The following is a 13,421-nucleotide window of genomic DNA, read 5'->3' as shown; positions in this document are numbered from 1 at the left end:
ACTCTCAACTGTATATCCACAGCAAATAAATACAAGCACAGATCGTGCATGTTTTGTTTTTTGTTCAGAGACCAGACAGTACGTGATCCTTTATGTGCAAACGTACTTTTAGAATAGACCACAAACGCACGTGCGGATATTCCTGCTGTTTTTTATGTACAGAAGTTGCGAATTCGACTCTGTCAATTTATTTGTGTGATAAAATTTCTTTTTTCGGAAGGAGAGATGAGCGTCACAATAAAATCTCATGATTTTAACAAAATTGTCAGGTCGTCGATTTTTTATGGGCGGCGTTTCTTCGTGAAGTGACATCAAGTGAGCTCGATTTGCCCACTTATTCCGCCATGCTAAAAAATATTGAAAGTAAAAGTCCAAACATGCTGCACCTAATGAATATATCACACGCGCCAAGGTTTTGGAAAGCTGGATACAATTATAACAATGTACTAATGCAATGGCGACAAGGGGATTCACTGACATAAATTTTTTTTAAAATCAAAACGTTCTATTTTTGCAGAAGCGGGTGGAATTTAATAAAATGCATTTACTAATTTTTGTGCATCAAATATTTCTTTTTCAACATAAACTTGACTTGTGTATTACTCAAAAATTTAACAAGCAATTTGCAGAATGAACAAAAGCAGCTTGGTACAATCTTTTGCGCAAGCCACCGACAGCCAAACTATACAGCACATTTTAAGAACATTTACAATTCTAAAAAACTTCTTCCTTACAAAGTATTACAGGGGGTAATTTTAACCAAAGAAAACAAATTATTCTGTGAAGTGTGACCATAATCTTCATCACAAAGGTAAATTTGAGTTGAATATTTTTTTAATTATGTTGGTCACATTGTAGTTTGCAGCACCTTACAAACTTTTTACAGCAACATAAACACAACTTTATAAATTATCACAATTTTTTTTGTTTATTTAAGAGTCAGGGGGCAGTTTATGAAACTTTTTCCTAGCGTTTACCTTTACATTCTTAAGTATTACAAATAGTTAACAATACAATGTAGTGCTGTATAATAGAATGGACAAAATATATTGCAAATCTAAAAATAGGAGGCAAAGCATCGTTTTCAAGTGGCTACAATGCTAGCTAGACTTTTCCTGGGCAGCATCTGCACTTAACATATCATCAATTTCTTTTTCCCAAAGTTCATCTTTGTCTTCCCCAGTTACCACCTCATAGTCCTAAAAAAAGAGACTTTTTTTCAAAAATTTGGGTATTGCTATTATTGTGCTAAATTTTGCAGCATTGTGGTCAACAATCCAGAAATGCCTTATTTTCAGAAAGATGTGCATAGGCATTGACAATAGCCAACAAGTACCAAATCATGTTGATTCTTGTATGGGGAAAATTGTGACAAAATAATATTTTTTATGTTCGACAATCAATGCGCAAAGGTAGTTATAATAACAATGCGACATGTCACAACCCATCCGTTCCCTAGTGGGACTTACTGTGATCCTACGACAGAGGGTTTTCCGTGAGGTCATAAACCTAACCGTGGGCGCCTGACTTGATAAACCTCATGTTTTTCTTTATCAATGCCGATGCCATTTTTATTTGGCTAATTTAATGTTCATGTGTGTTCAAGTTCTTTAGTGTAAAATAAAATCGAATTGAAAACCGAATTATAAAATATTACAAAAAAATCCGTACCTGTAATTCTTTCTGTAACTCTTGTTCCCACTCTGGTACATTGGCCGCCCCATCGTCCATTCCCAATTCACGCATTTCACGTTCAAGGTCATCCGGGTTCAAAGTTGAAGGGTCAAATGCATCCGAGGCAAATTCTGCTGCATTGAGCTCCTGGCAGTGATATGTAGCAGGATATTTTAAAGCAACTACCCATGAAAAGCTGAGATAGGTTTATGAAACACAAACTTGTGAATGTAATTTTTAAACTGCCTGCTTATGCACAGTCAGCGTATGTGTACGAAGCTACATTTTTAAATATAACAAACAAGAAACACAAGTATGCAATTATGAGCTGTTGTTTACCTCTGGTTCATTAAGATTGGTGGATTCCTCTGCATCAATCGCTCCATTCTCCACATCAGATCTGGACCAAGTGCATGTTTACACAACTACTGTAGCAAGATGAAAACCACGCAAACCTGTTAAGGGACTTGTTGCTGCTAGAACGACTCATGGTTCCCGTTGCCGTGCTTCCAACCATGACAAGAGAGGATGTGGAAGAAGCAGATGAAGCTGCATCCTGCACTCCGGACTTTTGCAGCTCTGTCAAGGTTGAGAGTTGCGCAGATTGTTTGATGAGAGACACCCGGTAAAAGTAGTTACGCCAAAACATATCCTCTTTGATCCTGCACAAATGTGGTGTTTCTTTGACATATTCTTTATAGCCATATTCGTGCTACATGCTGGTAAATTCCATTATGTATGCACAGTTTGTTAAGCCTATACAATAGGTTGTCTATTTGCATACACAGATGTACACAAAATATATACAAGTTTTGTAGCACAAATGAATAAAAATTAACTTTTGTTTTAGTCTGACTGTAAACAATTAGAGGCCAAATTTCCACAAAATTATAATCAATGATGCGCAAAGGTGGAGTGATGCATTGGCTGCCTTAAACCTACAGGAAATGACAAATCTCATATTAGTACGATCACACGTCATCACAACACACAAAAAATGACAGGGCAAGATATCATTACATTTCTATTTGTCATGTGTTGCTCAAAATTAAGTGCTTACTTTGTAGGTACAAGTGTGAATCTCATTTTTCTTAAGTTATCGTCCTCTTGCAAGGTTGCCTTGGCGATGGGAAACATTTGCTCAAACTCAAAGTTAAACTGGACACCAGATGGGGGGCTTCTTAAAAAATTCCTTGTATCCTTTAACAAACAAAAAAAATGCTTCACAAAAGTGCTTTTGAGTTTAAAAAATGTTTTGTAAGTGGAAAAAAATATCACATCATGCAATCAAATAATGCTGTAAATGTAAGCAAAGGGGCGTGAAATTCGCTAATGTATTGAGATCTATAGGATTGAGTGTTAACTTACTGTTGAAAGTGCCAGGATCTGTTGCTTCATTGTTTCTTCTTCCTGATAACCACACCATGGGGGCACAGCACCATCACCTGTATATTTACAGTTTAGATTTTACATATTCAATGGCACAATGTGCAGTGGTAACAAGTGTTAACCTTGCTTTTCACGTTTCTGTCGGATGAACTCTTTTTGCTCCCGATTAAAATCTCCCAAAATTGGCTGAAAAATAATCATGGCAATAAATTATAACATAATAAATATGAAACACATTTCCGTAATCTCCTAAATGGTTGTATATGATTTGAGCAAATTTTACATAATACACTTATGCATCGAAGTTTAAGTTTTGGGCAAGCAAATTATTTATTTTGTTGCAATGTAACTTTTACCGTATCTTCAACCGATTTCTTCAAAGTTTGAGCAGTTTCATTAACAGTAGTTGATACTTTCTTGGAGGCCTCTGTAGCCACACCAAAGAGGTAGTCTAAAAAATGGAACAGTTTTAATTTTCATTCAGTGCCTATTCGACATCAGATTAAAACACATACTTCCAAACGACATTGCCGAAGACACAACCTTCTGTGTTTCTTCAGCCAACTTTTTCTGCATCTGTTCAGTGTCGATGTCTAGTAACTTGTCAGAAGATTCTATTGAATGTAAAATATTTTACGTTTTATGAATAACAGCACATCCTTTTTTTCTAAACTATTTGGAATGGCACTAAATAAGAAAATTGCTTTACTTTCAGTTTCAGTTGCTTCTTTTTCACTGTTTGGTTTCTGTTCAGTTTCTGTTTGTTCAGCAGAATTTTCATCATGTTTGGTTTGTTTTTCCTGTAAAAACCAAATTTAAAACTTAGCACTGACCAAACAAGCACATTATTGTTTTTGCTGGAATTATGGTAAGTATTAGACTTCAAAAGATTGAAAAGTACAGTATACACTGTAAACAAATACAGTTAATTTGTAAATCATAAACACATATTTGACCAGCATTAGCTTTTTTCTTCTGTATTAAAACTTTGCATATGTCTAATCCACTAAAAGTTAAATATGGATTTATATTACAACTCAAAATTCATACCAAATTTTCTGATGGGGCAGTTTCCTCGTCTTGTGGCTTTTCGTCATTTATTTCTTTGTCTTCTTCCTCTGTTGCTTGAAACTTGTTTGTAAACCAATCAGACAAACTGGACGTCAGGTTGGAGTTAAACAAAGCCATAGGTTTACAGAATCGTTTTGCTAAAGTAATGAAGTATTTTCTGGCAGAGCAAAATTCATCCACATTGACAACAACGACTTTGACATTGCATATGCAAACACATAACACAAACCATAGCAATATGTCACAAGTAGTGTAATTATCATTATTTAATAAACTTTGATCCAAAACATTGCAATAACAAAGAGTTCAAAAATTTATGTATGCCATGTATAAATCCATGAAGAAAAACATCAATTTAGATATATATTTTTAATTGTTCAAAAAGACAATAAAGGAAAAAAAATTCAATAATTTTAATTAATTAGCTGACTCCAATCTTAAACATTTGATTTCAAACAAATATATTCCTGTGCTAATAAATTGGTGTCACTGGTAAGACAATAAATTTGGCCACAAAATAGTTTTTGTGTTTAAAAACAGCACATACAAAATGCCAACAAGGTAGAAATAAGATGCTTGACAATAACATGGCACAATATACGTCCACTATAATCCTGTGGATTTCAGCAGGGACGTACTGCTTTCATGTCACAATCTCACAGTGCAAAAACATATATAAAAACACAGGTGTTATTTTCTTGACGAAACTGCCAACGCAGCAACAACCGCTGCACCTATTCCCAGCACTAAACCTGTTCCACCAATCACTGCCATCCCAAGTAGTCCTTCCTTTTTCATTTTGCCTTCAATGTAGGACTTTAGTTGTTTGACCTGGTGATTTTGGGGTTGCACTTTAAGTATACCGTCACAGTATTTCAAAGCATCTTCATATTTTTTCATCTTGAACTTGGCAATTGCCATGTAGTACAAGTAATCCCTTTTGGCCATGTCATCTCCGGAATCATATAAACTTTTCAGAAGTTCAAAGCCTGTATTCCAATCGTCAACATAGGGACTTCTCACCAAACACCAGGCATACTCAAACTGTGTTTCAGGCAATACACAACCCATTGCTTCTTCTTTCTTGTACTTTTGTTCAAATTTCATTATTTCATCCGGGTTAATAACATCTTTTATTATGATATCCATTTTCTTTTTTATGAAGATACACACGTACACCAATAACTTCAAACAATTTTGCAGCAAAAAAAGGCAACAGTAAAATATCAATCCAGCAAATAAACTCCGAGCAATACTGGAAAAGAAAGTTTTAACGCGACGTTATGATTCAGAAACTTACAACACAGGTTGGTCAGCTGATCAGAAAATAACTTGTATTGCGTCACACAAAGATGGCGCTTATTAATAACAAACGAAATAGAAATCATCCCAAATTAGCAGTTGAAGATCGATTATTTACCAAAAGACTAGCAATAAAAGAAGACTACACAAATGGGGACTTTACAGCAAACTGTAAACACACTAAACACATGATTTTGTAAGAATTGCATTAACACTAAACAGAAAAATGTTTTAATATCAGTTTAATTTAAATTGTTTTATTTCTACAAATAAACACGGTCTGTCAATTTTTTTATGCAATGCTTTGGACTAAAATACAATTGATGACTTAAGAATGCTTTCTACGCGTTAAAAATATGTTTAAATAACGTCGTAGTTGTAGTGTTTCTTTAATTGAGAGTGGTTATGGTTCCAGTGATAACAAGTTAAATACGGTAGCCACGCATTAAACGGGGAAATACATATCGCCCCCTGTCCGTGAGGAATTTATGGGTCCCTCTACCTTACGGACAGGGGGCGATATGGATTTCCCCGTTTAATGCGTGGCTACCGTATGGGTCCCTCTAATATACCATCGTCGGAAAATGCAATTGTTTTGTTAGGAGTTCTTTAGCAAAACGCGTGAAGCGCTGTGGTAAACCATTTTTTGTAAAAATTTTTGAGTTTGGCATTTTCCTTTACTATTTCCGTTCCTTAGCTCCAATTGGAAGATACTTTTACACCGGGTCACAAAGTTTTTTTATTCTTTTTTGAAGTTTGAAATGAGTTGGTATTTTAACTTATAGCACGTTCATCAGCATGCCTCAGGCAAGCTCTCTGTAAAATTTTCAAGAATCCTTTGAACCGGAAAGGTTTCAAATTTTCGCCCATATCAAACGACTACACTACTATCTGCTTTGTGCATTTGCAACAATCTTATAATTACCAAGCTAAATTATAAAGTAAATCCTGTTTCCCATATCGCAGAGATCTTAAGAGTGTATAAAGTAGTTTTTGCAATTGACATTCGAGAGAAAAAAGGAACGGAGTGTACGGATTAACACCTGTAGATTTTTTTCTCAACAGAACTGATCTCAGTCGTTTTAGTGATTGCAATTCGCAGTTTGTGGTTTCGATTACAAATTTGTTAATACTGCATATAACAGTCGCTTTGAGACAATTGGACTTTGGACATACCTGCCAATGAAGAATTTTACAATGATCCAACTTTTGAAAAGGTTCGTATTTGAATAGTAATAGGATTATAACAGTTTGAACCGAGTTAGAATTGCATTGCTAACTTCCGACTTGGTACTCGTAGGCCATCTGTAGTCACGAACTACATGGTTGTCGTTTTTAAAGATTGTATCGGTTAATCTATCAAACTTCCTAATTCCAGGAGCACGAAGAGTGTGATTCCACATTAAACATTCGGCTGGAGGAGGTTCCTGATTTATGAAATCAGGAGAACTTACTTTGGCTTCAAAGAAATAAAATGTGTCTTCTGTAATTGTTGCAGTAGTATTACAAGCTATGGCAGGCATTTCTTTGTAATGATCACTCAACTTGAATATACGAGCAATGCATGTCTTGATTAGTTGTGCCTTTGGATGGAGACATGGTTAAGTTAGACACAATAACTGGACTGCACACAACAGAGAGAACACAGAAAGCTATAAAAGAAATTACGTGGCACATTGGTAATCTTTTAGATAGCGTGGCGGTATGACACGCCTGTTCCTAGAAGTGTATTGTACAACACATTCTGGAGTTGGTTGTTCTCACCATGTTGTTAATTCTTCTTTCTCCCAGAACTTGACCCTGGAACAGAAGAAGACGGTTGTTGATTTTTGTTCCTGTTTTCTTCTTGCAAAAGATCAAGTAGACTTATTGCAACCTTCACACGGTCTATGGTAACTACATAAGGTTGCTGATGCATTGTCACGTCCGCAAATAAATGCTATATTCCATCATGCCAGCCCTAATCGACTGGAAACAGATAGAATTGCAACAAAAGTATTATGACAATGGTGAAGACTAACTACAGGGATTTACAACAATTTCGTTCACAAACAAATACCAAATTCGGTCAAAATAATTTTAGGAAATGATTCGGAGGAAGGAAGTTTCAGACCAGTCATTCCTCCAGGACTTCACAAGGATGTTTTCGATGCTATACACAATTTGGGGCATCCAGGGCCTAAAATAACACAAACAAATCTATGACAGATTTGTGTGTCCAGGTCTGAGACGAGATGTTCAGTTATAGGAAAAATCATGCTATACATGCCAGAGAAACAAAACGGCAAGGCACAGTGTCACTCCATTCACGCGTTATCCTCCAGTCTCCTCAAAGTTCCAGCATGTAAATACAGATTTGGCTGGACCTTTGCCACTGAGTGCAGGGTTTGCCTACATATTCGTTCCGGTGGCTATACACCTCAAAGACACCAAGACACAAACTTTATCGGACGCGTTCATGTTATTGCATTGGTTAATATGGTTGGTGTTCCAAACACTATTTCCACTGACAGGGGTCCGCAATTTACCTCTGAAGAATGGAAAGCTACCATGGACTTTTTGGGAATCAAAACTAACACATCCACGACGTTTAGGCCTCAATCAAATGGATTGGTGGAAAAAAAACAACAATCGAACAATTAAAAGAGCTTTCAACAAAAAAAGCAGTTACCCACAACGACGAATGGTATTATTACTTTCCTTTGGTCATGCTGTCCATACGAACCGCTTTTAAAGAAGAACATCAGGTAACTTCAGCAGAAACTAACTATGGGAAACAGGATTTACTTTATAATTTAGCTTGGTAATCAGAAGATCGTTGCACATGCTCGCATCCAAATTTTCGTATTGCTGCCTCACTATATACTGTGGCAACACGCATGTTTTCCCTGGCCTAGTTCTGACCACGGCGCATGTTTCCTGCAATTCAACACTGGAACACTAGACAGAATGGATGCAGGCGGAGCTAAGCCTTGCAGACTTTAGTTTCAGCAAAGCAGCAAGCTGAAGGAATCAATTGGTACGCTGCAATACCTTGTATGGACAAAAATTAGTCAGAATTAATAACATGGTGGTGTTGTAACATACGTCACAGAAACAAGTGCTTGAATTGCGTAATGCTTTGCGCGCAGCTTTGCACATGTCCTGCATAATCCCATAATGTGACCCAAATGGTTTAGCCATCGAATATTCTCGAGTAAAGTGATTCATTCAACATCCTGTTTACCACATAAAATGTTCTCCTATGCTTATGTCACATCACACCTATGTTCTTTGTTATATTACTTCAAGCGCCTCATGATATCACGTGACATTATTGACCAATCAGCTCTCAGTATGGAGAGCTTTAAAGCCCAGTGTGTACCTGTAAATTCATTCTATTTTGATTCTATTTGATTCTATTTGATTCTATTTGATTCTATTTGATTCTATTTGATTCTATTTGATTCTATTTGATTCTATTTGATTCTATTTGATTCTATTTGATTCTATTTGATTCTATTTGATTCTATTTGATTCTATTTGATTCTATTTGATTCTATTTGATTCTATTTGATTCTATTTGATTCCATTCTATTCTATTCTACTTGTTCAAAAGCATTACTGTTACACTGGTATTATTACTGAGACTCTACAAGCTATTCGCCGGCTTGGGATTTATTCCCACAGCCTGATAATAAACTGTTTAATCGGGGTGAGGTGAGGTCCAAACCTTACAGTGTTAAAGTTACATTTTTACATTTGTTGTTTTTGGATAGTCGTTGTGTTCTAATTGATGTGTATACTTGTGTATTGTTTATGATAAATCCTTTAAAGTTGTTTTTACTCTTGCGTGAAATTAATTTCTTTGAAAAAAAATATTTCTCCGAAATGACAGTGGCGTAGCTGTCTCTCTCACTACGTTTACCGTTCCCTTTGCGCTCCTATAGCGAACCGGACAGATTGCCTTTTTTCTTTCACTCTCCTTCCCTCGTGGCTTATTCGCCCATTGTGTCGTCATTCTATGTTCTATCCTTATGTACCTCGAATAAACATGTCGGTACATGCGTAATTCAAATAAGTCTGCTCAGCGTTGTGGTAATAGGTGCCAATATTGACCAATATCAAGAGAACGGAAATTTAATGCTCTACAACATGCAATTAACAGATTTAAAAATAAGATGGCTGACGTCATCCAAATCGCCCAGTGAACATGAGCCTCTTTTCGCGATTTAGCATAATATGTACTTTTTTCGATGGTTTGTGTGTGATTGTGATGTGTACTACTGCTAATAATGGCATATGATCAGATATGTTGTAAGTTAGTATTCCTGTTGTGATGTTTTGTGAAAAGACAATTAATGTAAATGTGATCGAGAGTTGACATGTTAGATAAGGGGTGCTGTCACTGCTGTGTGACCAGAGGGATGTTAGTTGACAAAAAGAAATCGCCAGTTAACAAAACTCTGAATGCGGGTTACTCGGCCGCCCTATGAGGTAGCAGCATGATTTTTTTACACGTAAAAGTTCATAGGCTGACCTTTCTAACGATACCAAAATTATGAAAAAAAAAAACATATTCATAATTGGTTATGAATATCATATGCGTATTATGGCATAACTCTTAAGCAACGACGTTTGCCTATGAAATCCTTTTATCAAAGAACACCAAATTTGACCTTCTAAAAAAACAAGAAGATTGTCAAATTTGCAAAACAAAAACCATACCCCCCTTATTTTCCCATGTTTTGAATACATTTCGGCCATAAAACCTTGCACAAACGTATGCAGATGAAATCCTTCTGAACCAACAACCTTTCACGCTCCTGCTATGGAATAAAATCAAATTTGGCCTTCTAAAAAAACTAAGAACCTTCTTTAATTGGACAAATACCAACCACACCCCCCTTGCGCCCTTTCGTGGTCTGTATGGTTTTATTTCTATTTTCCAAAGACACATAATGTTTATAAACTGTGTTTTGTTTTTTAATGCTGTTTTGTATGTTATTTTAGTTTTTTTAAAGTTAAAAGCAATTGAATGAAATGTAGTCGAATGTGAAAAACTGTTGCCTTCGGACTGTTTCCTACCTCTTGTGAATAATGGACATAACACTGATTTCAGTTGCCATGCATCATATGTTGCCCTTTTGTGATTGGATTCAGTCAAATATGGTCATGTTTGTTGATATACATTAACCTGAATGGATAGGAATTATGAACAGGGAAGTTCAAACAATGATCAGTACCAAGCAAACCAGGTATGGCAGGACTTCACATGCTTTTGGTAAAGTTAAAATTTTTCGTATGAGCACACTTATAGGACCTATATGGGTATTAAATTGGAGAAATCCTGTTTTCAAGGCCCTCGGCTGTAATGCATCTAGCGACTATTCCGCTTGTTTCCCAATGACCGTTGATGGGTCTTGTGACTTACATAGGGACCTAAAATTCTACTAAGTTGAAAAACAAAATTTTGCTCCTGGATGAGACTGTACAGAGCAAGGACTTGTTGGGCCTCCGGGAAGATCATATAACCAACAGGGGGGTATACCCAGCCCTTGGGGGAGGGCTTTGACACTTTTTCAGCAAATAAATTTGATGCCATCGCATAGAGAATGGAACTTACAAAAAAAAATTGCAAATGAGTGGGTAGTTGAACGATTCATTTTTCTGCAAAATCCAGTTCCATTTTTTGTTGCTCATTTAACCAAAATATTGAGTAACCAGGGGGGCAAATGGCCCTAGGGGGGTGGCTAAACCATTTTTTCGTAGACTAATTTCGATCAAAATTTGTAGTTATGAGATGGATCTTTCATAAAATCACAAATGATTGGACACTTAAACGATTCATTTTTCCACAAATACAGCCCGATTTTTTTGCGCATTTTCCAGCACCAAAACTAATTTTCATAGAAACACCAATATGCGTCCTATAGCACTTTTTTTGATTAAAATTTGAGCTACTCAGAATAAAAAACAAGCTTGTGAGTATTTTAAATTTAGAGATAGTGAAAAAAACACAAGCGAATGGTATAGCAATAATTTTTGTGACACACCCTAAATCTATCCATTACACCTTATAAGTAGGCCGGAGTATTTCATTTGCAACCATACCCACAAAAATTTTAGTTGTTTGAAAAAAGTTGTAAAAGGTCCTATTGGTATAAGGCAAACAAGTAGAGAACTACCGTTCACAGCAAGCTGTAACAGCTCTAATTTATATATTTAAGAAATAGAAAGTGTTGCAAAATTGTTATTTTTACTCCAAAATCTCGGATTCTAGAGCCAGTTTTGTGGAAATGGTCTGGAGTCGTAAGAGTTTCAGCAAATAATAAGAAAGGCCCAATTGAAAATATTTTGTAATGCTTTGTGACATTTCATAATTTGTAACAATTCATGTTCAGGATGTTAACTTATGTGTTATTAATGTGAGCAAGAAAGCACCAACAGAGGCATTTTGGTGAAACTCCATCTTGTAAAATTCTCCAGCCTTTGTATGTGTGACTACTTGAAATACATGTTGCCACTTTGTCACTATTTTACTTGTGCTTGTGTCAGTAACATTATTTGTGGTAATTATGCTCATGAACATTTTTGCTGGACATCAATACATCATTATGAAAGATTTTGTAGAAACTAACATTGAGTGTCCCAATGGAAACAAGGCCTTGTCACTTTGTTCTAAAATCTTCTGATAATGAAAACCTTTTTATGAGACTGTATGTTGTTGCAGGGTTCGTTTTCACTGTTTGATGCTGAGCAAACAAACAATCAAAAATCAACACAACCAGGTCAAGGAACCCCACAGGCTACTAATGTACCATCTTTTAACCAAACCCAAAGTTTTTCCCACCCACAAATAACCCAGCAATCTACTGTTTGGCAACTCAACCAGGATGTAACCTCTCAACATCTTAGTAAACCATCAACATCTCATCTTCATGCAACACCTCAAAGCCAATCATCACAATTAGGGAATTGCCACCCTCAATACACTCCTCAACCCCAACAACCTTACCCTAATCCCACAGGATATTTACCGAACCAATACTATGGTGGGAGTTATCCATTCTATAACCAACACTATCCTCCAACAAGGGGGAATTCCCATCCAGAACAACCTTACTATCCCCAATCAACACAACCAGGTCAAGGAATCCCACAGGCGACCAATCCAGTATTCAACCCAACCCAATACTTTCCACAAATACCCCAGCAATCCACTGTTTGGCAACCCAACCAGGATGTAACCTCTCATTATCATAGTGTACCGTCAACATCTCATCTTTATACAACACCTCAAAGCCATCCATCACAATTGGGGCATCCCCACACACGATACACTTCTCAACCCCAACAACCTTACCCTAATCCCACAGGATATTTACCGAACCAATATTATGGTGGGAGGTATCCATTCTATAACCAACAATATCCACAAGCATGGGGGAATTCCCATCGTGAACAACCTTATAATCTTCAGTCAACACAACCAGGTCAAGGAATCCCACAGGCAACCAATGTACCAGCTTTCAACCAAACCCAATACTTTCCACACCCACAAATACCCCAGCAACCCAACCAGGTAAACTTTGTACAAAGTAACTTTCTCTAATTTTTTAGTTAATGCTTGAAACCCGAATATTTTTATAGTTTTTATTAATTTTTATTTATTTTTAGCTTGCGTAACCTTTTTGCGTTAGATTCTTGACTTTTTCCTTTCTGTTTTTCCTTTTTGGCAGTTTTGGTAAATGGAGAAACTGATGATGCCGTTTTAGGCGAAATATATTTTTCTCTCAATAAATCGATCTGAGCTGTCTACAGATCGCTGTTTTGGGATTTTAATACATTATCTCTAATAAAGGTGTTTTTTTATCGTATGAGTTGTTTTCACACCCATGAGTGTTGGGGTTGTTAGCTATTATCTGGAGGTCATAAGCCAATGGCATTTAAACAGTTATTGCAAAGGTTATATACTTTTAAAAATGACTTTTCATGCATTTAAA

At 36.3% G+C, this 13,421-nt stretch overlaps 3 protein-coding genes across 8 annotated transcripts in view; 1 reads left to right on the top strand and 2 right to left on the bottom strand.

Moving 5' to 3' along the window:
- Positions 1-172: 172 nt before the first annotated feature.
- On the bottom strand, positions 173-4,331 carry LOC145893794 (synapse-associated protein 1-like). The gene is made up of 11 exons (XM_082982135.1): positions 4,114-4,331; positions 3,773-3,863; positions 3,579-3,677; positions 3,420-3,514; positions 3,186-3,249; positions 3,043-3,119; positions 2,735-2,874; positions 2,130-2,336; positions 2,014-2,074; positions 1,672-1,821; positions 173-1,199 (listed from the first exon to the last, which is right to left on the bottom strand). Exons 1-11 carry the CDS (start codon positions 4,249-4,251, stop codon positions 1,101-1,103), a joined length of 1,221 nt encoding a protein of 406 aa, XP_082838261.1. The 5' UTR covers positions 4,252-4,331; the 3' UTR covers positions 173-1,100.
- Positions 4,332-4,368: 37 nt separating this feature from the next.
- On the bottom strand, positions 4,369-5,482 carry LOC145893795 (mitochondrial fission 1 protein-like). The gene has a single exon (XM_082982137.1). It carries the CDS (start codon positions 5,281-5,283, stop codon positions 4,825-4,827), a length of 459 nt encoding a protein of 152 aa, XP_082838263.1. The 5' UTR covers positions 5,284-5,482; the 3' UTR covers positions 4,369-4,824.
- Positions 5,483-10,432: 4,950 nt separating this feature from the next.
- The window catches only part of LOC145894912 (uncharacterized), a 425,937-nt gene continuing 422,948 nt past the window's right edge, over positions 10,433-13,421 (top strand). For all 6 annotated transcript variants that reach the window (XM_082983587.1, XM_082983586.1, XM_082983589.1 and 3 more), the window contains exons 1-2: positions 10,433-10,673; positions 12,149-13,000. In XM_082983587.1, coding sequence (XP_082839713.1) covers positions 10,617-10,673; positions 12,149-13,000 — 909 coding nt within the window. In that variant the 5' untranslated portion in view covers positions 10,433-10,616. The remainder of the gene's footprint in view (positions 10,674-12,148; positions 13,001-13,421) is intronic.

This window comes from Ascidia mentula, chromosome 3 (genome assembly GCF_947561715.1).
Source record: "Ascidia mentula chromosome 3, kaAscMent1.1, whole genome shotgun sequence".
Classification (NCBI taxonomy): Eukaryota; Metazoa; Chordata; class Ascidiacea; order Phlebobranchia; family Ascidiidae; genus Ascidia; species Ascidia mentula.
Note: the sequence above shows the minus strand (reverse complement) of the source record. Positions and strands in the feature narration are given on the sequence as shown.